Source organism: Calidris pugnax, unplaced genomic scaffold, assembly GCF_001431845.1.
Source record: "Calidris pugnax isolate Ruff unplaced genomic scaffold, ASM143184v1 scaffold24, whole genome shotgun sequence".
NCBI classification, from domain to species: Eukaryota; Metazoa; Chordata; class Aves; order Charadriiformes; family Scolopacidae; genus Calidris; species Calidris pugnax.
The window spans coordinates 37,053,925-37,080,855 of NW_015090922.1; the positions used below are offsets into that span (position 1 = coordinate 37,053,925).

Below are 26,931 nucleotides of genomic sequence, written 5' to 3' on the forward strand. Positions count from 1 at the left end.
TTTCATCACGTGAAAGTCACCATAGTCAAAAAAAGTGTTAAATTCGAAAGTGACATTTCTCAAGCTTCCAGGCATAGGTGGAGATATAAATTGAAATGGTGAAACTTTAATTCTTGAAGACTTAAACAAAATTATTGGAAATAATGAAAAGTATAAAAACAGGATTTGGGGGACATTCAGAAAGAATAGTGTTAATAGTAATTAATTTCAGCTTCTAATTCCTTCAATAAATAACTAATGTTAGTTTAGAAGAGCATCTAAAGCTGATAATTGTTTGTCTTACCTTGCAAAAGTAATTTTATCCCTTTTCCAAAATGTTCTTGATTATGTCATGATGACCTTCAAATCTTTCATATAGCTCTTATAATTAATTGAATAAAAAGGATAAGAAATAGAACAATGAAAATATTTTTATACCCTAACATTTGCAGAAAAAATGAGGTGCAAGAGGTAGAAGTGAGCTTCCTGTGATAGAGTAGGTTCTCCAGGCTCACTTTAACTGAGTTTTATGTACATGGCACCCCTATCCTGCCACCCACATGGCTGTTAGACCGTGTGATGTATCTGCATTGCCTATGTCCACTCTGAGGCCTTTCAGAGCCCCCTTCCTCTAGCCAGGTCCATCTCCCTGGGGCAGGGAAGGGCAGCCTGCCTTGCTGCTCTCGCTGATGCTGTCAAAGTACTGCCCATTCAAAGCGCCTTTGCCAACTCAAGTGCTCATGGAATTAGTTAAAGGATGTAGTGAAAGCATGTAGGGGCACTCTGTAAAAGAGAAAAACAACTGGGAAGTCTCAGAGGTTGATCTTTGGTTTTAAACTTCTCCCCTGATAACTGTGCATTGAAGCGAACGTTTGAAACCTCACAGGGGCATGCTGGGGTCATTTAAAAAGCTGAGAAAGAGCCTACTTCAGTCTGCTTCCTTTTTCCCCTTCCAGTGACTGTATGTCTGCTTCGAAACTCTGATTGCTTAAAGTGACCTTTTGCCTCAAATGATGTTTCTTGACAGCCACAAAACCCAAAATTTGGGTTATGATTGGAGCACAGCCTGGTACTTCAGTAAGGAGGTCAAACAAATGCTGAAAACCTCATGCTGTCTTGGATGCAGCTGAACATACAAAAAAAAAATCCAAGTCATGCTGGACGTGACCTCAAGTCTCGGGGCAGGTTTACACAAAGTGTAAACCATCCGAGGTGGTTGGTGCTCCCTGGCTGCCCGTCGCTGCCCTTTCACACTGCTGCTTCTTTCTGGGCTATTTCATCAGCTGGTTGAACACGTAAACCAGCAGAACAGGGCAGGAGAGTAGCAGCCCTGGTGGGACAGGGAGGGGGAGGAGGGGGAAGAATGAGGCAGAAAGGACAGCCTGTATTTACGAGCGTGTCTTTTGAGTTCGTAAAAGTCAGGCAGGAATGCATAACCAGCCCTTACGAATGATTTTAGCTGGATCTGCTTTTGATGGAAAACATTTTGCGTATCAGTGACCTCTTACAAAAATGACAAATTTGGAAAAAACCCTCAAACCTACTTGCAACTGGCCTGAGTACTGGTATAAATTTAGGGTGACGTAATTAACTGTTGCATAGACAGTAACGAAAAGATGTATTACTTCATACTGTGTATTTTAGTCAGCAGCTAATAAATTTCACCTAGTATCATTCTTCACCTGTGCAGGGAATCATTCAGAGGAGACCCTTCAAAAGAAAAGCCTTCGCATGCAGTTGATGGTCTCTTCCTACAGTTAAAATCACTGGGAAGGGCTCCTGTTGTCCCATTCTCTGTATGCAGAAAATGTCCTGCGCATTTTATTTGCAAGCCTGAACTCCCTCAGAAATAGCACAGCTCTTGGTGGTAAAAGAACCATAAAGTAGCATCTTACCATTGTCAGAGTGTACCCTGAGTCTCAGACATCTGGTTTACAGTTTGAGAAGGAATGACAATTAACGTGCTTTAAATAACTGCTATATAGTGCTGCAGGAATTTGTCATGTAATAATGAGCATCGCTGTTTGTTGATCATTTGAAGTGCTTGTTTGTGTGCAGAAAATATACATATGCCTCCCTTCTTGTGTTATAAAAACAGTGTGGTGAACTTTCAGTAGCAAACTGGCAGGCAGCTTTTACTAGCAATAATCTTATACAGGAGTTGTTGTAATAATAGTAATAATAATTATTATTATAATTAAGGATTTGCTGTTATTTTAATAACTTTTGAAATTACTTGTTTAGAGGGGGAAGAAAGCTTAGGCCTAGGACTTTTTTGACTTTTTATATAGTAAGTTGCCTTGCCTGGGTTAGTGAGTGTTTTAAAAGCAATTAAGAGTTAATGATTGTTTAGTGCTCTGCATCCAGGTTTTCTGCTCACAGTCTGAACAATTTCCTTCCCAAGTCTAACCTGATGAGGCTTTCTCTCCTTTTTCGCTTTGAGATGAGTTCAGTTCCTTCTCCTTTTTTTTTCCTTACCTTTTTAGTGATTTGCAAGGAAGAGACCTTGCACTTGAGTTCAAAGAGGCTTCTCCCTCCCAAAGATTTTTGTGGCTGAAAGGACTAGAGAGCGTGCTGAGAGCCTGCCACACCTCTGTCCTAATCATGCCTCCTCCTGCATGAGGCACTTAACCTCTCTGTGTTCTATCTATAAAATACATCTAATAATACTTAATGGCTTTACTGCCCTTTGAAAATGTAAAGTGCTACGTGAGTGCCGATTACTTTTATTATTTTCTCTGATGGAAGCTCTCGATGTATTTGTGTTAACTGGTTCTGTTAATGCATTTTCTGGAATAATCCTTGGTTAACAAAGTGAAACAGTTGCAAAATAAAAACTATGTTTTAGTCAAGGCAGACACAGTGACACATGCAAGGAAAGTCAGGACATGAAAGCCCTTAGCTTCTCTGGGTATGTCTGTGATCCGTGTCAGCCATGGGCTGGAGCTACAACGCAGCCCAGCTTGTCTTGTCTCCAAGTTGCATCCCTGCCAGGGAGAGCACAGCGTGGAAGAAACCTCGAGCTTTGGACAGACGGCCTGACCATCCATAAGCATAGGACAGATTTTCCCAGACAATCAAATCCTGCAGAATAATTTGCTTGGGCTGCTGTTCAGTGAGAACTCGCTGTCCCCAAAACTCAAAGGAGCACCCCAAAGCCAGGGGCTGTCTCCGGGGTTGGGTGTTCCCACAGCCCTGCTGAGCCAGCCCGTGGTCCATCTCCGCAGGAGCAGTGCCAGCCAAGCTGGTGCTGTGTTGTGGGCTTCTGATGTTTCCCTCAGGCAAGGCACCAGTATTTCATAAAAATGTGGCAAGGGTTTGTCAGGAGAAGAGAATGTATGTCTGACGAGCATCAATTATCTGTCACTACCCATGCAGTGTTTCCACAGCCCTAAATCTCGATCATACTTGGTAGAAAGTACTGACTTTGAGTAGGTTGGCTTCCATTTGGCTGACTTCTTTACAAGCTTGCTTTGGCATAGGCAATCTTAAATAGGACAGAATTTGTTAGGTCTGATGTATGCAGGGTACATTTGGATGTAGTTTAGACTGGTGTGTAGCTGAAGGGGGAAGGAATGATTCTTGTCCTGAATGAGGCATTGGCTATTTGGACCAGGAGTGGCCTTCAGAACGTTTTGGTCTCCTCATCCTGAAAAGATATGGACTTGACAGGTCAGAAAAAGCTATGCACTTCTTGTGCAAGAAGAAAGCGTTGAGTGAAGTCATGATAACTTTACACGTTCCTGGAAAATGGTTAAAACGGTTCTTGTTTACTTGAGAAATGCATTTTGGAACTGTCATGGTGCAGCTTTTACGAGGTAGCAGAACATATCAGCTCCTAGAAATGGGATCTGAAATAAAAGAGAGAAATGTGACATCCCTGCAGCATCCTGCTTTGGGGACAGTGTCAGGGTGGAGTTTGGCTGGGGTTGTACACCTCTCAAACTGTAATGCAGCTCCCAAGGTGAGGTCAAGGAGGATTGAAACATCCCATGGACGAGAAGGACAAACTCTTGTTTGATCTTGACTTACAGTATGAACACAGACAATGAAAGAGGGGCCTCATGATCCTTCTGACTTTTTGGGTTTTGCCCAAAACCCCAAACATCCCTAACTCATATTATGTTTATGCCTGTAAATTGTAATTGTTATTTTTCAGCAAGATGTTTGGAAACATTAGAGCTGAAAATGGCAAATGTGAAGTAAATTTTTTAAAAGGAATTAACAGAAATTAAGAGCAGATGCTCTACTCTCTGATCTCATCTCATTTAATTTCTGACAGACTGTTTAGGCTTAGGGGAGACAGTATATAAATTTTGATTGGTTTTCTGCTATATTATAATTGTACAGGCAATGAAAATGGAGAATTCTGAAACACCAGAGAAAGTATTTGGAGATTCTTATAATTGTGCCACTTGTTCTGCGTTTGCCTTTCAGACTTTCCTCCCTGGAACTCAGCAAACTGCAGTTAATTTTTTTATGACCCCACTTAAAGAAACAACAGTAATGTCCCTTTAAAAAAAATGAAATAACGAGACTACTTTTTTTTGTTTAGCAAAATATTTGCATTGAAAGTGTTGGATTTAGAGCTTTTTGTTTTTCACTCCTTAGTATAGGTTGTGACTTAAAACTGGAGTGTTTCTTATAATTTTGGTCTGAAGGTCTATGGAAAGAAGCAGGAATAAGTAGCATTACAGAAATAGCTGTGTGAATACTGAGACTCATGGAAAACAGTGTTTGTGATCCTTTGATTCACTTGTCCTTGTGTTATGTTTTGCCCTGCCATTGGTGTGTACAGACAAGGCTGTAGTCAAGGTGCAAGTTTTAGCCACTTCTTAACTAAGAGGTTTCAGGGCTCAGCTTTGAGGATTCAAGAGGCTGAGTGATCCATACAAGTTTAGACCAAAATGTCGTATTATGTGCTAGATAAATGTGAAGACATGGTCTTACCACTCTGCTTGAAGTGGAAAGGTTGAGCACTGAGCTGGTGGCACTACAGCAAGCACAGATTTCGTGTCTTGATCAAAATGAGGTGACTGAGCTATTGGTCATCCAATGTGCTTTGGGTTAGGAGAAACAGATGCTGTTTTTCCTCTTGGCTCTTTCTTGAGAACAGCACTTGCGGTAGGAATTATTTTTCTGTTCATCTGCTAGATATTTTTGTCTATATAATCCTCTTTTAATTTGGTTCCTTTATTAAATGATTGTTAGCTATTAGGTTGCAGCACTCACCACTATTTTCCTGCTGTCTTTGCCAACCTAATTAGTGTTTTGTTCTAAGTGTGGCCTATTACATGACCATTACATAGCTGAGATACTGTATTGAATTGTAAATAACAGCCCTTTTCTGTGGTTGTTGCCTCTTTTCAAAACACAGTGTTAAGTTAGAAAAAAAATAGCGGTTCATCTGTACAAACTTAACTTCCTACACATGATGTAGGAATGTGTTGATTTCCCACAATATTTTTGTGTACTATAACAAGCTATATTTTTTGCTATAGGAGATATTATAAAAATTCCTGTTGCTATCAAGTTAAAGACTTTCCAGAGAAGCAGGCAGGACGTCTAGGAAAGAGATATTCTTTGGAGTTCAATAGGTGTGCCTGTGCTGTTCAGCATATTCATAAATTAGCTGGAAAAAAAGGAGTGATAGTGGTGATCAAAATTATGGATGATATTAAATTGACCAAGGTGATGAAGACAAGGGCAGCCTGAGAAACTGGGCAGTCCTAGTCTCGTTGTCTGTGAAAGAATATAGTTTAACTGGAAAATTCTCTGAGAAGGACAAGATGAGTTCAAAGGTGAATAGAATAACATTAATTTGAGGAATGACCGAATATACTAAAACTGTTTGGAAAAGAGAAGATTAGCAGTGTGACGATGACCTATGGAATGATGGCATCTTCCAATAAAATAATTTGATGCATCAAATGAAAGTAAGAGATTTTTTTCAGAACAACAGGAGATTATTATTTTCCCAGTGTTAACTTAAGAGTATCAAACTTCTTAGCAGAGAGTACTACTTCCAGAGTATATAAAAAATCTGAAGTGAGCAGAGAGTAATACTTCCAGAGTATATAAAAAATCTGAAGTGGATTAAATGCCTGCGTGGGTTCAAAAAGCATCTGGAGGAAAAAATTGTTAAGGCACAAAAGACCATCTTTGGCTCATGGACTTCCAGAGCCACGTACCAGTGGAGCCTGAGAAAGCTTTCTGTAGAAACATATGTTTGTCCTGCTGCAAGCATCTGGTATCAATTGCTATTGTAAATGGGATACTTTGCTTGATGGACCTTTGCTATTGCTTTTAAAGCTTTTTGCTGCTTTTGCCTTACTTTTCTTCAAAGCATCTGGAGAGAGACATTCTTTATGGCACAATGTTGTTTATTATCTTGCAAAAATTAGCTGAAATTTATATTTGAGGTAGCCATCATGTTAATTAAGATGTATGGTATAAACATATAGGTAGGATTACAGAGAAGATTGCTTTATCATTTGTTGTGGGAAGAGGAAGAGTCTGGACACCCTAGATGACTTATAGTTGTGTCTTAAGAATTTTAGTAGAAGCTGCAAAATGATGGCAAATAAGTAATTCCCAAATGATACTAAGTATCCAGTGGAGGATTTATTATTATAGGATTAAATCTGCAATGACACGGGATATTGGGTCTCAGAGAAAATGTTAATTTCTAGAGAAATTTTTTCTGATAAAATAGAAAGCTACTTCTTAGGTCAAAAGTCACTAAAGCAAATGATGAATTTATTAGTTTCAAAATATTTGATTGGTGAAATTTGACACATATGTATGGTGGTGGTGGTGATTTCAGAAGACTGCAGGGTTCGCATCATATGTTACAGTAGCAATAAATGTATATATATGTATGTTGGTGGTGATTTCAGAAGACTGTAGGTTTCGCATCATATGTTACAGTAGCAATAAATGAAAACCATCTGAGCTTTATGTTGTTCCTTACTGCAACCAAAGAATCTTGTACATAAATGACTTCTCTGTTGTTAGCAGGGGTGTATATTTTACTTAATACTACTTCCAGCAGTCTTTGTGTTCTTTCATGGCAAGCCTTCCCTTTGAGCAATGGCTGAAATTCCCAGTCTGCAAAGAGATTTGATTATACCTGTTGTAGATGATTGCTGCCTTCCTTTTTTAGGATAGTAGGGTCATATGATTTTGGATTCCCAAATATCTAATATCGCCTTTAGTGAGTCATTGGACTAGGTGATCTTAGTGACTTTAGTGAGTCATTGGACTAGGTGATCTTAAAGGTCCCATCCAACCTAGACAATTCCATGCTTGCCAAGGTAGGGCTTTTCATAACTTTTCCTCCACGGATCCACTGCTGCTTCATGGTGTCTTAAAGTCTGAAGGACAAATATTTGTATTGTAATGTCACTGATGTGGCACATAGTGGTAATCAGTTTAGTTTGAATATCACTGTTGTGTATTCTACATATAACAAAAGTTTAATTGCCACCTACTCTTATCTGAGTGCTCACAAGACCTTTTTGGCTTTTCAGAAGTTCAGATTTCCATGTTTATACAAGAGTTCATGGAACAATTATTGTGTTCTGTGTTGGCAATCACTCAAAAAGACTGTTAATTTGTTTGTATGTGAAAAAGGGATGATCCAGCCGTGGCTGTTATTCTGCAAGTGTCTTTCTTCTGCAAAGCATATGATATATGAATGGTTTGATGGAAGACTAGGTCTTGTGGGTTTTGGCGACACAAGGATGTTGATATGTCTCATAAGGTCATACAATTGGCCAGTCTGGTATATGGAATCAGGTGTAGGTTATACCCATAAGTTGTACCTAATTAATTTATCAATGAAGGTCTTTCTTTTTCCTTAAAGCACAACAACCAAAAATCTAGAATTCAAAAATATATTTTCTTTAAAAACTTGGCAGTATTAAAAGAACACTGATATTTGAGAATGCAGTGCACATCTACACATAATTTTAGTGACATTAAAGTGCAGCATGCTCCGAGTGATGAAGTGACTAATGATTTATTCATCATTTAATTTAACCTTCTGTAACATTATTCTGAATTAGCTTGCTTGAACAAGAGTATGTCTTAAAAATAATAATTAAATCTTGATTAACATTTCTGAGGATAGCAAATTCACGGAATCTTAGTATGTTGCTTAGATAATAACCACTTTTGTTGTTAACAATGGCCCCTCATTTCTAGTCTGGCTTGGAGAAGGTTTAGCTTCCAGCATGGGCTTCTGTGTGTTATGCCATTACCTTTTGTATTGCCATTCTCTTTTTCCTTTGAAATGTACCCTTTGCAGTCCCTTAATGCCTCTAGCCTATTTAGCTTCACAAAGAGTAACTAAATTCCTCTTAGAAGGCATGTTTTTCAATGCTTTATTCATTTTGACGTTTCTCTATCATTTTGTCCAACTTCTCATCCTGCCTGAAAAATGTTTACCAGATTCAGGTAACACAGAGGTAATTTACATTCCTTACTCTCTCAGAATCTCCCTGGCTTTTTATAAAGTCCATCATCTTTATTAGATGCGGCTTCCCTCTGGAAACTCAAACTGTGCTGATCTTTCTCCATCATTTCCAAGTCCTCTTCATTGCTGCTACTGTTTCCATCTTGTACATAGGTCTAATGTTCTTGGTTTCATACTTTTGTCTTCATGTCTTTTCTGATGAAGTTAGTGAGTGATTTGGATGGCTTACATTATCAACCTGTGTTTTTGCATTATTTTCCATGTGCCGTCATACCATCTGAATAATGATTTCTGTTTTGGTTTGGGTTTTTTTTGTTTGTTTGTTTTACATTATCAACCTGTGTTTTTGCATTATTTTCCATGTGCCGTCATGCCATCTGAATCATGATTTCTGTTTGGGTTTGTTTGTTTGTTTGTTTTTAATGTCATCATTAAAAAAATTAGTTTAGGGTAAAGAAATAAACTGTATGGTATTCCTCTAAAAAAATTTCCATTAACTTTAGTTCAGTTCAGTTCATTACCATTACATACTATACTGTGTCATTTAAAATATTTTAGTTCAGCTAACATGTCATCATTAAGTTTAGGGTAAAGAAGTAAACTGTATGGTATTCCTCTAAAAAATTTCCATTTAGTTCAGTTACCATTACATACTATAATGTGTCATTTAAAATATTTTAGTTCAGCTAATGTTGCATGTTTTTAAAAAATCAAATGTTTTTTTCTGTTTCATCAAAATTATATTTTTTATCAACTAAACCTATAATGTCACCTAAAAAGCCGTCAAATTAATTTGATAAGCTATTCTATGAATTACAGTTGGTGTCTATTATTATATTACAGACTTTTAAGCCTGCAGTAATCAAGTTTGGTGTTAGCTGTTTTGTCATAGAACCTAAAGTAGATCTCAGGCTGACAGATCATTTAATGCTTTAAATGAGGGGCTCACAATCAGTTTTCTCTTTCATCCTGCTTTTTTGAAAATTCCTTAGCTTAAGTGAAATAAGAGTTAATATTTCAGATGCAAAAATATTGTTGGCCAAACCTTTTACTATTTTAAAATGCAAAGTATTATTCACATTCGTACTTTAAAAGATAGTGTTGTTGAGTAGTATAATTTTATTCTCAGAGCAAGCAGACTGACAAAATATCCCTCCTCTATAAAACTAGGGAGGTTATTTATTAGCTTTCTTTTTTACTTTCTCTTTTTAGTTTTTGTCCAGATTACTTAGACTCGGTGCAATCTGAAATTTAAAATGTGGGGATGGAGAAAAATAAAGCTAATTTTTTTCCATTTTAGCATCCAGAATATTGTAGAATGAGCAGAGTTTAACAGGACAGTGAATTGCCACAGTTGTAACAAGCTCAGTTTTTCTGCAACAGTCAAAGCAATTCAATCTGCTGTAACATAGCATGCAGCCACGGGAAATGATGGCAACATAACTGACGTGTAATGCACTGATTGCTAACCTCAGACACCACACGGGGACTTGTGTCCCTGCATTGCTGTGGTACTCTTCAAGCCTAGATAAAACCACTATATTATTATGTGTTGTTATACTAAGGCAATACTTAATAGAAAACATAATGTTTACTCTTTGTTCTCCATATATAGACAGCAGTTTCTTTCTGCCAATTTCATTCTTGAGTGCTGTAATCAATGCTTTGTAGTTGAGAATGTTGCTCTTTTAAGTGGCAGCTCTATTGTTTCAGGGTATTTGATGAATCAGGAAAAATGCCATTCCATCTGTCTGTGAATACTGAAAGTCATTTTTGCATTTGGAAATAAAGAAAAAATACAGGAAAAGATTTTTTTTTTTTTTTTAATAGGTACCTCTTTCATAAAAATAGCAGTTTATACAGCTGTCTAAATTCACTCTTAATGATTGACAGATGAGTTTCATTTCAAATGAAACAAGACAGTTTCCTTCTTTATAAATAAGCTGATTAGCTCACTCAGATGTTTTCGGTAAAAATAATTACATCACCAACTCTTTTGCAGAATGTAGCAATATTGTCTAAGTTATTGTGAACTATATTTGGTTCCTTCTCTTCCTCTTTATTATTTAAGAATGTATTTCATAGCACAACATTTAATTTTAAAAATGTATGTCTTTTTTTTCTGAAGGTAGTACTCGAGAGAATGTCAGGTGTATTACTTGAAACTGCCTCAGTATACACCTTTAGTAAGGACAAAATACAGAAGCAAAATCACTGCTGTTTACTGGGCTGGTAAGGTAGTTTACCCTGTGACTTGTATTCTGAAGGCTAATTTGAATAAATTACAATTGAAAAGTAAAATGCCAATATTTAATAATGTGTTTCACACATAACACTGAAGGAAACATCTACAAATTTCATTTCAGCAAGTTCATACTAATTTCAAAACATAGCTTGAGCTAGGATCTAAAAAAATTGTATTATACAATCTCGTCTTCATTTATGTCTTTGGATTGAAAGTAACACTCATGAAAAGTGAGAACCACAGATAGAGGATGACATAATCTGTTCCATGAAAATGAGCACTGTAATTATGCTTTCATGTCTACCTTCATTGTAACTCTTTCTTATTAATATTTTAGTGTTGTTATAAGCAATTTTGCATTTACTGTTTCTAGCATTGTTTATACACAGAGTAAGAGAGGTCACCTCCTTCCTCCAGGTGCTGTATTTCTACAAAAATGAAAGCAAGTGGTTCATCAGTGAATTCTGATTGTTCAGTGGTCAGCATTCCCTTGCTAGTTTATTTGAAATGCTGTTTTGGGCCCTCTTCTGCATGGGTATGGTACCTGCAGTATGGTGAATTGTTCACAAGTCTGTAAAACAGCATTCCACCAGGAAAAGTGGTCTGGGATTAGCTGACTGGAGCTGTAATTTCATTTTATAAAAGGTGTTTTTCCATTTTCTCTCCATCACGACCACGGCTCTATCTGCCCCTCTCTGCAGCGTGTACCTGGCTTCCCAGGCCACCAGCAACAGGCGTGGGGATGGGGATGCACATCTGGCTCTTGCCCTGATCTTGGGGCAGGGTGGGTGCAGCCAGGAGACAACCAGGGGGCTAGAGGGTGCTGACTGGTCTGTGGGATGGAGCCATTCTGGACCTAATAATGGGCAAAACTCAGCCTGAAATGCAAAGAGGAGAAATGTCTATTTTATTGCTTTTTCTTTTTGGCTATCTATCTCCAATGCACTTTTTAACCTGATTCCCTAAACAGTGTTGTTCTGCTTACAAACCTGGAGTGTTTTTCTTTCTCCTATTTGTTCTTTCAGGATTTGTGGACTTAACACTCCATGATCAGGTCCATCTACTGGAATGTGCCTGGTTAGAGATACTGATGATTGGCTTAGTCTGGCGCTCCATGGAACACCCAGGAAAGCTTTTATTTGCACCTAACCTATTACTGGACAGGTCAGTCTGCATGTTTCTGTGAATTATTTAATTAATGCACTTCTACTTGCGCCAGATTAATTTTTAGCTTGTTGTCATCCCACTGATACTACAGTTTGACAGTAGATCGCAAGTTAAACAGTTTTAGTAGGTGGGACTGGAAAAGGAACTCTCAAAACCCTAGAAATGCTCTGGAATGGGATGCTGGTAATTTACTAGACAAATAACACATGTGAAAGATGTTTGCTGCTGGAAGTGCTTTCAAAGGTGGCAGAAAATTTCTCTTATAATCACATCAGTTTGTTGCAAAACTAAATTAAATTAAAATTGAATACTGAACCGTAACCACTTTCATTAAAATAATTATTTCTACTTACCTAAAATCCTCCTAGTTAGTCTTAGAATTTGTTTATCCAAGCAGACAGACAAAATTTTAGAGTCTCTTATTTGCAGAGAACACGTTAGGTTTTCTTTGTTTGGTTTTTTTTTCTCCTGAAAACTGGAGGCAAATATGTAAAATACATATCTGCGTGCTGCCTTAAGCCTTTTTCAGTCAGTCTTGCTAACATGCTGTAGGTGTTTCTAAGCGAGAGAGAAAAATGTGCAACTCTGCCGTGTGATATTCTGGATTTTAGCTGGCAGTCTTCACAAATAAAAGCAGGAAGACTGATAGATTTTTAAAACTTATTTTATTTATCTTAAGGCAAACTCAGGTTCTCTTTTTTTCACAGTCATGAAAAATTTCAGCCTTGGGAAAGAGCCTTAAAAGAGAATAACCAATGAGCAGAGGTTTGTGGCAAAGCCAGAAACAGCTGGTCAAAGAGTTACCCTAGCTATTGGTAGTCCTCCTCTGTTGAAGACCATGTAGCAGAGTTGGCAGGAGAAAGCTTCTGTGTGCACACTGGTCACTTCAGTGCAGAGTTTGGCTTCTTGGTGTAAATTGAAGGTGGAGGAAGAGCTGAGCAGGTAGAGGATGCGGGGAGGCAGATGAGAGCTGGGTGTGCTTCTGGTCTCAGCACGTAGCTGCAGGGGCAGTGAGATACAACAGAGGGATGGCACCAAAAGGCAAGGGCAATGCCTCCTGCTACTGTGACCATTAGCTGGTGAATGAATCAAAACTCTTATTCACAGATAAATGTCTTTTGAGCAGCTCGGCCTTTTAACTGTGGGGTACTGAGTTTTCATGTTTGCATTTGTATGGTTTTAATCCTGTGATTTTTTTCCCCCTCTCATGGTTTACTGTTTATATTTTAGTAAAACATAAATGATAATGCCTAACAGTATAAAAGATCATGTTTCATAGGAATAGCGAAGTATTTATTGTCTTAGAAAAAACCCTATTCCATTTGTGTAAACACATGATCTGTGAGCTATGGAACTAGATACATATAAAACACGTTCTCATTTTGTGTACAGAAAATATCTGTTTGCCTAACTTTAAGTGTAGTCTTCTCAAGAAAACATAAGAGTTTTAAAATAATTTCTTAGTGCACATAAGAAGTAAGTTATTACTGTTGGAAAGTAAGTATAGCATAATATTGAAAACTACTATAAATTGCAACATAGCTGCCAAAGACCAACCCATCTCTTCCACATTACATAATACAGGTTGCAAGAAAAAAATTGAAATCTGAAGATCAGAGCCAGAGTACCATTTTTCCTCCTCTTAGCTAAGAAAAACAGCTAGGGAAACACTTGAAACTTTGGTCTACTTCAAATAAAAAAGCCCACGCTCTGAATAAAATGGAGTCTGAACAGTCAATTCACACAGCTCAAACCAACTCTGCAGGATTAAAGAAAACAATTGCATGCAACAGGAACCACATATTACTTTGGGACTCAAAAATTAATTAACTTCATAATCAAAACAGGCTGTTTGTTTTCTGACTTTCAAACAAGACTGTTTCTAAAAATGTAGATCTATTACATCCCCTTTTCAAGTAATAAGAAACATATTTCTAAGGCATCACTCTACTTGTATCACTCTACTTGGTAGGGATAATTGCTGAAACTAAAATAATAAATTAGTTGACTCTGGGGAGCACTGATATGTCAATTAGTTACCTAACTGTTGATTTACTAGTTAATTACTGCTAACAACAGTTTGATGTGCTGATTTGATTTAGGCAAGTTGCCTTTTGAGAATGCTATAGGGGAAAAGTATATCATTTGTCAGATTTGAGAGGACAGGACGGAGACTGCTTCAGAGCCTGTTTAGCTCAGTGGAGTCCTTCCACTCGATCAAGTATTTGGGCAAATACCACAAGAGTGCAAAAATTGTTTGATGCATTATTGTTGTTTTATTATTAAATAATTAAATTATTTGATTGAATGCTTCAAATAATGGAAAAGATGGATGCTGTAGTACAATTTCCTTTCATCTGTTCTCTCCTGATCCTTCAGCGTGTTACTTACAGGATACTCCTTTTCAATGTTTTTGTCCACAGCATTCTGTCCTGAATCCCCATCATGTTTTCCCTGTTACCTGATCTATGGGGTTAACAGCATTTGCAAATATTAATTTAGCTACTTTGTATGATCCAGAGTCACCAAATACAGATGGTAAAAACTAGATCTGTCTCTAACCTGTGTTCTTCTGGACTTAGTGCAAATTCAGTGTTGTTAGTATGGAGCTTTACTACATTTTGTATATGCCTCTCCCTCTCTCTGATTATTCCTGTGGCAGACATCCTCTCTGATTTGCACATCCCTTTCATTTTTCACATTCAGGCTTCTCCTGTAGTTAACAGATTTTCTGTCTAGAATCTTGGAGACAGATAGTCATTTGTATACATTTATACATAAATCTCAGGTCATGTAAAGTTTTACTATGCAACATTTTACCTTTTGGTTATATAAATAATCTTGTCTTGCTCATATCTGTCTAAAATGCCAGAAAAATAACATTCCAGCTTTTTTGAACAAATCCCATTTTTCTTCTCACAGCTCAGCCCTCCTACTTGGGTCATATTAAACATGACCTTGTCTTGCCTCTGAAGATGTTTTAGAGACTGTCTTTTCTCAGTCTGTGAGAGTCTACTTGTTAGATTTTCAAATAAATACCTTTATAATTTTCCTATGTAACAATTCACACTTGGAAGACTTCTTGAAAATATCTGTAAAATATCTGTAAAACAGCCTTTTGTTATTCATTTTAAGCTCCTCCTTAAAATTTTGCTTTGCCTATAGAAATAATTATGCAACAATTAAGCTGTCAGTATGTGTAGGCTACTGCCTTCTGTATGGAGGAATATCGTCACATAATTCCTTTCTATTCTCACTCTGCCTTGTAACTAGATAGGATATTCTGTGGGATCCTGCACCCTTTCCTATTCAGTTAATGCACTATCTAAACACTGGAGTCTTGGTTCAAAATCAGGACTTTTACCAGTCTACCAGTTACATATAACTGCCTCATTTTTACAGTGTATAACTGATGCTGTTAAAAACACTCAAAAGACAATAATTATAGATTAGAAAAATAGGCCTAAACAGGAAATACAATTGCACACTCACAGTGCTTGCAATTAATGTACAGTACCTGATATAATCAAAGAAAACCCAGGATAAATGCAAATCTTCTATATAATCTTGTATAAGGCAAATCTAGAAGAAAGGGCTAATGTTTCTAATGGCGCAAACCAGATGTTTCCTGTCTGGAGGGTTCCCAAGAAACTAGACCTTAAAAATGTCGTTAGACCAGTACTGAAATTTGTCAGGCCTAACAATAGGCTGTTTATAATTTTGAAGAAAACGTAATGTTTCCTGAGGAATAAGCAGCTCATATTTTATTATATTTGCAAAGGATTTGTTGCATTCAAATATCATCTGATCAGCAGTTACTTAAAGGTCTGAACCATAATTGTAAAGAAGCTCATGGTAGAAATAGCTGAATTCCTGACTGAGGTGGAGGACCGCTCACCTGAAACATTCTCAGTATCATCAAAATGGGAAATGCAGTTTTGTGTTTTAAAAAGGTGTGTAGAACATCTATTCAGTAGGCCTGATGACGAGTGTAAGGAAAATGATGGGATGCTGTCTGAAGGAGAGAGTTGGCTGAGATGTGAATAAACATGACATCGTCATGTTTATTCACAAAGAGTCATCATGCATTTTGTAAGAGGAAGCCATGCCTCACGAATACATTGGAGTTCTTTGAAGAAATTAACAAGCAAGTGGATGAGGGACATCTCATTTGATTTTGAAAAAAGTATTAAACAAGATCCAAAATTTCTGTAGACAAGTGTGAACCGATGCATATAGGAGAATAATCATCCTAATCTTCATAAAGAGCATTCTGAGTGGATCTTTCCATCTTACTGTTAATAGTAGTCAGTTCTATGGAACCAGCAGTTCTTTGCTTGCCAGCAGTCTAAAAGTAAATAGGCTGCAGCTTTTCCCCCAAGAATCACTACAACAGGAAAAAGAAGTAGTACAGATCATTGTTATTCCACTGTTTAAATCTGTGCTGCATCTGTGCTTGGAATGCTGTGCCTTTCTGATTTTCCTCATCTTAATAGGAATATTGAAAAAACAGGAATGGTACCCAGAGGGGTTGCATAGCTAATCAAAGAGAGAGATGAGCTTTGGTACAAAGAATAACTAAATAGGCTGACTTCTCTGCCTGTGATGTTTAATAGAAGAAGGAAAACAAAATAGAGATGATAGAAATTGCATAGAGTCATGAATGTATGTTGAGAAGATGGTAATCCACAAATTATTATCTCTTCCAATCTAGCACTAGAGCTAATGACTTGAAATCAACAGATCTAAATGCCTACACACTTAGCCCAGGGCTAAACATACCTTTGATATGAACCAGTGCAGCTGTTCTCATGTTATGTTCTAATGTTATTTTCTTACATGACTGCAAAAAATGTCTAACAGCGAAACATCAGTCCCAGTCCAGGGACTTACAAAATTTCAATTAAACATAGTCAGTATTCCTATGTTTCTACCAGGTTATTTCCTCCTTCCTATAGACAAATCTAGTCTGCTGTTCAGGTGGTTTATTTTATTTGGAAACTCTGGTTCACTTCCTTTTCCAGTGCTTGATGGAGTTTTTTCATTCTTTTGGAAGAAATTGAAGAATTTTCCTTTTACTGACTTTCATACTGGGCAATGGCAGGAGGCCATGGATGTCTTTAAACAACAGTGAATATGAACAGCATAAAAAACTGTGTTAACTGTAGTAATAGTGAATGGCAGCTGAATAATTTACTGCTTTTACGGCTTTGGTCTGAAAGTTTCTCACCACATCTGAAAAGAATCTTTTACGTTTTCTGTGCAGGTAATGCTTTCCAATGTTTTGATAGACAGAAGATTAGATACAATAGAAGAGCATTAGGATGAAATCCGAGTACATTTTGCTAGTTACTCACTTTGTAAAAAGTTCCAAATGCCTAAGGACATCACACTTGTACTTGAGTACGCTTTACTTGAGTAAATGCACAACACTCTTTTTTGGGACTGTGTAACTATTGCTACATTAATTACTATTGACTTATTAGAAAAATGGAAGCAAAGTGGTCACAGATACTTGATTCAGAATGCTTCATTAGTGAGTGACCTGCTGCTCTTATTTATTTCAAAGGGAAAGACCCATAGGTAACAAGTATATCCAAATTTGCACTTCAAAATAAATTTGAAAGACAATTATACATTTCTTTTTCTTCCCATCTTAATAGCAATAGATTCTGTGCTGGAAACACAACTCAATCAATCATCCTGTCGTCAGGCTACTTACCTGATAGAACTGAGTGGAACAACTTGTAGACAATTAAGGAATCTCTTGAAATAATTGAATTTATCATTCATCTTTCACTTTATTGTTGGATTTTGAGATGCATTATTATATTGTAGACTCCAGAGAATGAAAAAAAAAAAATATTACAAGAGACAGAATGATACATCTTAAAACAATGTGAAAGGAATAATTTCTATTTATTGTAAATCAGTCTTTATTGTGCCTTGGAGCAAAAGCCAAAGATGACCTGATTATGTTATTCAAGCAACCTAAAGCGAAATCAGGAGGGCCCTTCCAGAGTTTAGGGAAGTGCTGGGTAATGCTTAAAGTGATTAAATCTTTTAAAAAAGAAAAAAAAAAAAGAAAAAAAAGAAAAGCCCATCTCATTATGATCTTCCCATTTTTCAGCTGTTAGGAGGGGTTTGTAGGCACAGAACAGAATTTTTCAGAGAGAATGAAATCACTTCTGGATTCAGGATAGCCCCTACACAAATTATAAGATTGCTTGTTCATCTAGTCACTCTGACCTTGGAAGCTCAGGCCCAGTTCCAGGTCATGTTAAATTGTGATGCTGATCTTTCCAAAATTAAACTTTTTTTTGAATTTCTGATATGAAGGGAATTTTGAAATATCTTTGGCTTTAAGGTGATTCAAACCGAATGTAAATTAAACTGTGAAAAGCCATCCTGTCAACAAGAATAACATTATTTCAGCCAATTATTTTAGCTTTATTATTTCCAAATGGAAAGCCTTCATAATAATTTTCTAATCTAAATATCTCAAATGTGACAAAAAAATAGTATCAGTTTTCTTAGAATTATTATAGCAGCATTTTAGAGATTTTTCCTCTCTGAATATTTGTTGATCCATTTTGCATCGTATTTTATCAAGAAAAAATAATTTAAAAGATACATAATAATTAATTGTCTATATATTTCAGACCTGATTCACTACTGCTGAGATGTAGAGTGTCTTCTTACTTTATCTGCCTAGGTAGACAATCCTCTGTTGATCTAGTCAGGAAAGACACTTTGTCATGACTGTATGACTCTGAGGGCAATGATCAAGGGCATGGTAGCCCAATCCACTGGCACGTCTGAAGAGAAATGACTTGAGGAAGAGCGGGTAGATCCAGAAGGTCAATAGCTGTTTGCATATTAGCTGTTAAGAACAGGGATTCAACTTTTATGATCATGGAACCTCCTCTGAGGATCAAGGATGGCTAGGAGGAGATGGGATCAAACTCATCAAGTGGTTGATCCCATCACATAATTTTCATGGGCTGGCCAACGTGGTAAGGGAAATTTAAACTAGAAATGAGAGGGAAGGGAGATGGTCACCCACAATGAAGTGAGGAAGGTAGTAGTCTAGGTTGGCAAGAAAAGGACTCAGTGCGATGTGGACAGGACAAATGTTGTAATCAAGTAAAAGACCCCGTTAAGTGTGTGCAATTGATCCAAACCTCTGTTCTGAAAAGCTTATATTGAACAAAAAAACAACGGGCTCTACACAAGACACTCCAGGAACAGAGTAGACTGTAGTACCACCCATTGACTGTAGTCTAAGTTCTTCAAGTTGTGTCATTTGAAAGCCAGTGTTCAGGGAGAAATGGGATGAGTAAAAGGTGTTGCTACCTCTGAATTACTTTGCTACCACCTTTAGTAACAAAGGCTCATGAATAACTCAACCTAAAAAAAATGTTAACACACACACAGAAAACAACACAAAGGAAGCACTTCAGAACAAGCCTTGTATCTTTAATTTCTATCTTTCTGAACCCTCATGCCCATCTACCACTTACTGGTCGTTTTTTGTGACAGTACAAACCTAATTGTTGTGATCAAACCAGCCATTTCTTAAAGGAAAATGCTATTTAACCTTATGACTAATGACACAGAACAATAAATAAGCTAGGCATTTCTCTTCATCAGCAGGCCTTGAATTTGATACTGTGCTTTAGTTTACTCATGGTAGTCTCTGCTTTTCTCTTTGGCTTCTGTCCTTTGGAGATTGCTGTTTTGTTCCAGAGCTTGGGGGCTAATTTTTTTCAGATTTTTTTCCTGCTTACTTATTTCCTAGCCTTTCCCACAATCTCCAGAGTTACTGGTTAAATGCAGGATGTTCTGAAGTAAAATTTCACTGCTGATAACAATTTCCTCATGTTTTAATTATTGATAAAGCATACCATTGTAGAAAAGGGGGACTCCTCATATACTTAAGCAGTGCTCCAATGCCTTAAGGCATCGTACTTAAAGCATCCTGATGGATTTTCTTGATTTGGTCTTAAAACCTTGGAGATGGAGCTTTCCTGACACCTTGCTTTCTTAAGCTGTTTTAGTGCATGACTTCACATATAAGTAGAAAGTGTTTATCAATGTCTATTATTAGAACTAATGTATATAAAACACATTAATGCATATAAAAATTGTCTCGTCTTGAAGACAGGCACCACTTATGCATAAAGTCTGCAATAATATTCTAATGGAGAGAACATAAAAAAATGTGGGTTGGTAATTTTGTCAGTACTGGAAGAGGTAGGAATTGCCTAATTGGGCTTTAGTTTCAATCCTAATAGTTGCTTTGTTGCTATGGAAACATGGGTGCTGGGTGAAAACTAGTGCTGTGCGTGGGCAACCACGTTTTTCAACCTGTTTTGGAAAAGTGATGAGGCCAACAGGAGTAACTCAAAGGACGGGTTATGTGAAAAGGTATAAACATAACCACTCAGCTCGCTTGAAGAAAAGAGATCCTTGCTCTTAGGGGTCCCTTCTGCTCCTGTCTCTTTTCCTCCCTCAAAATTAATGTTTGGAACTGATATTTCGGTTTTATTTCTTATTTGGCAAATGTCTGTTTCAAGAAACTCTTGAAGGAAAAAAGTCTGGATTCCATGTTGAATTATGCTAATTCCAGTCCAGTACTTCTCCAATTGCCCAGCTGTGGGTGATTCTCAGACTGTGATTCATGCATTGACACTAATGGCATGTAATTTTGAGTAAGTAGCCAAAAATATTCTATGTGTTCAAACAACAAGAAATAATTACTGCAACAGGGTTGTAAATCAACTGAAAAAGATTTTAGTGAGCTATCCCTCACCCCTTCCAAAAAAGAGGAAAAAAAAAAGAAAAGAAAGCAGAATTAATACTTGAAGGTAACTTTTTAAAAAATGTACATTCTCTCACTTTAGGTTTCCTCCCCCTGAATTTGTGTCTTGCCTTTGGACAGAGAGAGATTCTTCCTTGCCTATGCCATGACTGAATAAGTTAATGAATTGGAAATAAATCCTAATCAAATATAATGGAAGTATGAGAATGAGATGTAAGGAGGATAAAATGCCAAGAAGATAGGCATTGAGAATGAAAAAACTATACTGAATAGAAAGGATTGTACTCCTTCCAAACCTTTCTCCAAAATACAATCCACACTTAAACTGATGAGGAGATTTTGAAGTATGAGAAAGTTGGGTTAACTTTTACATTTTTTTTTTTTTCTTCTCTATTTTATATTCTGTGCCAGATTTATGCATAAGCTGAAGCCAAAAGGGTGAATATAGTGATGGGATTTCTTTACAACTGCATTAGTACATCAAACCTTATTTGTATGATTTAAGGATTGCTTTTATTCTTTGCTCAGGTGCTGACTGCATGTTTGGATTCTTGGTTAAAAAATGCCACACCAGTAATAAATCCTTGCTTCTAATGGTACCCTCTGAAACTGAGCTCTTTCAGGAACTTATCCAACAACTTACTTTAGAAACAAAAATTTTGGTTGCAGATAATTTTGTCCAACCTGCTTCTTGAAGCAATACCATTGCCAACACCCGCTCAGGCCAGCTGTGATTTTGTCTAGCTTTCTTGAAAGTCTCTAAGGTTGGAGAACACACAGCCTCCCTGGCTACCTGTTTCAGGGTTTCACTACCCTCCCACAACGCAGCCTGAACCTTCCAAGCTGTAATTTATAGCAGTTAGTTACCTTTTGATTTAACATTCACTTCTCCTGAGAAGACATTGGTTACACCCTCTTTGTAATTTTGATTATCAGAGGGATGGAGCACCTCCCCTATGAAGACAGAGGGAGAGAGCTGGGGTTGTTCAGTCTGGAGAAAAGAAGGCTCTGGGGAGACCTCATAGCAGCCTACCAATATCTGAAGGGAGCCTACAGGAGAGCCGGAGAGAGACTTTTTGTCAGGAAGTGTAGTGACAGGACAAGGGGTAATGGTTTTAAATTGGAAGTTATCATCAACATTGTCTAGAAACTCCCTGGATTACTTGCTCAATGCTATGTTGACCTTCCAGCCAATGATTTCAGTCTATCCATGTAGAAATCCTCCACAAGATTGTAGACTTGTGAGACTTCTATGAGTTATTTATAGAAAGACTTTATACTCTTGTTCAGTTTGTAACAATCCCTGTCCCCTCACTTCCCAATCATTGGTGTTAATTTCAGTAAACCTAGTGGTGGGACACCAAGGTTGGGAGCACATGTCTCGTGGCTGAGAGAAGTGGATTTGTTCAGCCTGGAGATGAGATGGCTTTTGAGCATGCTTAATCTAAAATCTACAAGGAGGTTATCAAAGCTCTTCATTAAGGTGCTTGATGGGAGACTGAGAAATAGAAGTCATAAATTGAAGCAGAGGAGGTTCTGACTGGATATAGGGGAGAAAAAAACTTGATGGTGAAAATAATTAAGCTGAGAGAGGTTATACAGTCTCCATCCTTGGAGGTTTTCAAAATCAGACTTGCATAAAGCCTTGAGTGAACTGACTCTGCTTTGAGTGGGAGGTTGGACTAAAGACATCTCGAGTTTTCGATCCTGGATGATGCTGTGGTTCTGTAGACTTCCTAAAGTTAATGCACGTAGAACTTTTATGCGGTAACTACAGACTTTTAATTCACATGCTTTAACTTTCTTAAACATTTCCCAGTAGTCAAGTGTTAAGGATTACACTCTGATGTTTTGCAGTAAACAAGTTTTTATTGTTTTGTTTTCAGTAAGCTGAGAGTACACAAAGACAACAACATGATGGTGGTATAAGGATAATTTCCAAATCTATTGCTTAATTTGTCCTCCAGGAAAGTTATCTAGGCCTTCCTAGATAGGCCTTCCTATCAACTGGACATATAGCTGTGAAGATGTGATAATACTATCAGCTTATGTTAAAATGTTAGAAGGCAATTCAGGAGAATTGGAGATTCCTATTTCAGATAGTTTCTGTTGGTTAACAAAGAAAATCGGTGTTGTAGCCTAGATAATAAAAACATTTGATTAGAAGCTTGCATTTCAAAAATACTAAGCTCCTGCAGTTCTCACTGATTTCAGTGGAGCTGGATCTGCTGCCTAACTCTGAAAATAAAGCAGAAATTTCTAAATTGTTTCTTGTACACATGAATACCTAAAGCTAGTTATCGAACTTCATCTAATATACTTCATGTACAGATGTATTCTTCTTTTTCTTATGGAATAGCCTGGTATTTCACACATAGCAGATAGCAAAACAGATGAGATTAGAAAGTATTTAGAATCTCTTAAATCTACATAATTTTATTTATCATCTACCATACAAGGTTGGTTTGTGGGAAATAAACACACATGGAAATTCAGGAACATGGACTAGAGATTTTTGTCCAGAGGTTGTACTTGTCAGCAAGAGAATCTGGATTGGAATATTTATTTTATAATCTACAGTCCATTGAACTATTTTGGTAAAAAGTACCTGGGAATTATTACTTGCTATCAAATGTCTTTTCCATTTTATGAGTCGCCATAAGGCATTTTAAAGGATCTCATTTTACAACTAACTTACTATTTCTTTTTAAACTCTGGTTTTGGTTATCCAAATTTTGCAATTTTTTTCAGACTGTTTAATATTTTGAATTGTTTGGAATACTGGCTGGGAGAAGTTTGGTGGAGTTTAGGAAGCAAGTAAATGTCTTAGCCAGACATGAAGATTTTTTTTATTATTATTTTTTTTTAAATATGGGGCATTTGCCATATGATCTTTTACTTTCTGAGTAATCCTGAAATAGTATATTCTTAAAATAACCTTTATTGGAGAATTATTTAAGTTAATGCAAAACTATTAATGGCTTTTAGACCTCTGAAACTGTGCTCAACTCTATGTTTGCAAAGTTAAAATTTCTCTAGTTATAGGCAAAAATATTGTATCAGAAGCAGTGGAACTTGTCCCATTGTAAAATTTCATGTTCATTTTACTTCCGTCAGACTTGAATTTTATTACGCAAAATAGATTTTGAGGTAATACTAATTGTTTGTATCCTCATGCCATGGCTGCCTGATTTTATTTTAGTTTATTTTATTGATATCCAAACCGAGGAGGAATATACTTGAATCCGACCAGTTCAGTTTTTACAGCTTTGTTCTGCCTAAGCAGGATTCATCAGGGTCTGTAGGTTTAGACATTAGCTACAGGGTCTCAACAGCATGCCTGTATCAGGACTGAGGCAAGGTGTCTATGTTAGTAGTCAGCATTGTTTTTGTCACAGTGAGATAAGAAGGTGCTCAATATGTGTTCAAGTTACAGATCATAGTGGAATAGCCTCTGATCATTTGAAATTTCTTTTGTATTTTCCTGTAGCAATGATCTTCAAAATTTTGTTCATGAAAGTCGTATCTAAAAATAGTGTATTTTGAAACAGATCTGATCACTCATTAGTTCTTGCATGTTAAAATTTCACTCAGAAAGTCCTAATAAAATCGGAAGGAGGTAGGTTTTGGTAAAAGGTAGCAATGTAAATTATCTAAAAATCCATCACCTGAAAATCTGCAGACTAAATTTTCACAGAAAATAATTAGAATCTGCATTAATTCTTGAACTGCAGGTTGGATATGCAAGATCAAAGTTAGCAAGTGAGAATACCTAGTATTGTGAGCAGAGGGACAATTGTCATTACTGACGAGCACAGAGATTTCCCAAACTTTAATGTTTAATGCTGTAATGTAAAAAGTAATCTGATTTATGGAGTGCACTGATAGTTACAATCAGACTCAGCCAGAAGATCTTGGCCTCATAAGTCCTTCTTGAGCTCATGAATAAGGTTATTCTTTAGTAGAAGATTTTAGCCTCATAAGTCCTTCTTGAGCTCATGAATAAGGTTATTCTTTAAGGGGGCATTTTGTTGGTATACAAAAATGGGAGAGGCATGTTGGAACATTACAGATTGCAAGGCCAGGTAGAAACAAGTACAAAATGTTGGAGAGAAATGAAAAGAACTGGGACTAGTTCAGTTAAAGGAAAAAACAAAGAAAGAGGAAACAAAGTAACACAAACGGAACACACACACACAAAACAATCAAAAGGTAGTTTTAAACAAATCTTTTCCTCAATATAAAGGTTTGGTTGAGTCAATCTCATATCTTCCAACACAGTAATGCCTTGGTGATGAATTTATGAAATCAACATTTTGGGGGGGAATATAGTGTTTAATTATTTATTCATTTTATGTGTGATACTGAGAAGTATGCTTTTGTAATCGTGGATACACCAAATGAGCATAGGGTAGGACTTCACTCATTAGCTAGTGAGCTGATGAAATCAAATTAGAAGGGAATGATCCAGGAGGATGGAAAGCTCATGCTGCCACCAGGTTACAGCTGTGAATGATCTCCCCCTTGATGGTACTTACACAGGAACCAAGGAAAATGCGTAGAGGGGATGGTGGAAATCTTTGACATGCTGCTGGCTACTGCTGCTCGGTTTCGCATGATGAACCTTCAAGGGGAGGAATTTGTGTGCCTTAAGTCCATCATCCTGCTCAACTCTGGTAAGTGCTGTGCTTTGCTGTCACTTGGGTAATTGTGATTGCTTCTGCGTGTGGTTCAATGTTGCTTCTTGTCGCCAATGAGGTTTTCATTTTGAGACAGCAGCAATCAAAAGGGGGCTGTCAGCGTAGATGCAGGCAGAGCCACCCAGCAGGGATGGAAGCCAGGAAACCTGTTCAGTGGTGTAGATGGGACCCAGGAAATGAATGCAGTAAGTAGCTGATACACTGAGTACAGCTGATGTGAAGGGCGATCAGGGCAGTGTTTTGAGCTAGGTGCTCACAGGTCTTAACGTTCTGATTACAAGACACTGAAGTAGCTGGAGCCACACGAAACAGGCCTTAACGTTCTGATTGCAAGACACTGAAGTAGCTGGAGCCACACGAAAGGGCATTCTAGTTGTAAACCTACACCTTCCTTTCCCAGCAATGGCAAATGAAAGGCAAATAATGGCAAAAAATGTAGTTGAGTTTGTAATAGCTTAGTTTATATTAAAATACAGGCATCTAAAACTCATGCCATCACCTTCCACTTCCTTTACAGTTAATTAAATAAGTATTTTTGGACTGTAAATCACATTCTGAAGTCAAAAATTGGTGACTAGATAACGACTACAGGTAGAGATATAATTATGTAAGGTTAGCTGACCTGAATTCTGCACAACATGATTGAAATAAGCAAATTCAAGTTGAGGCAGGTGACACACCAGAGCATCCTTTTCTGTTTGAAATGAGAAAAAGCTCCAGATAATTAATTTCTAAATGCAGAAATGAGGCCTATGGTATTCTCATGGAAATTATCTAAATTACATAAAATAATAATACAGGCACCAAAACAAAAGTTTTAGACTCAATTGTCTGCTAAGTTGTTAGAGATACTTGTTTTCCAACCCTGAGGATTTACCCACTTGTTCTTCCCTTTTCCTGTTGTATTTGAGCTCACAGATGGTATCAGCCTAGATAGGCAGGCAAAACATATGTGGAGGGCTGTATGTTCTTTTTATCATGTGGCGTAACAGATCACTTGCCCAAGTTGCATGAAATTCCAATTCAGGTAATTCCCACCAAAGGCTAACTCTAAACACAGCAAATTTTGCTTTATTGATCAGACACTTCCTTTATGAAAACTTGGACCTAGTCTACTGGAAAAAAAGGTTCAAGCAAAATTATGTATTTATACAAACATATATAGAATATTTCCTTTATGAAAACTTGGACCTAATCTACTGGAAAAAAAGGTTCAAGCAAAGTTATGTATTTATACAAACATATATAGAATATTACATTTATGTTCTATGAGATATTAATGTAGTTCAGGTTTTGTTGTGATTGTTACCAATTACCAAAATGCGACATCTGAGGCAGACATCTGGCATATTGGGAATGAAGGGCTATTGTTTTTATCTTGGATGCCAGAGTGTGACATTTTATTTTCCTTTTATTGTCCTGATAATTACAACAGAATATTTCCTAGAGTTCTTCCTGAAAAGTGATGCTCCTCCAGATTGTAATTACCTTCTCAAATAAATCTAGAATATGCATTTATAGAAATATTGAATTAGAA

General features: G+C 37.0%; 1 protein-coding gene across 1 annotated transcript in view; it reads left to right on the plus strand.

Moving 5' to 3' along the window:
- ESR1 (estrogen receptor 1) overlaps positions 1–26,931 on the plus strand; it is a 129,093-nt gene that overhangs the window by 92,087 nt on the left and 10,075 nt on the right. Inside the window, exons 5-6 of the mRNA XM_014951246.1 lie at positions 11,729–11,867; positions 25,237–25,370. Coding sequence (XP_014806732.1) covers positions 11,729–11,867; positions 25,237–25,370 — 273 coding nt within the window. The remainder of the gene's footprint in view (positions 1–11,728; positions 11,868–25,236; positions 25,371–26,931) is intronic.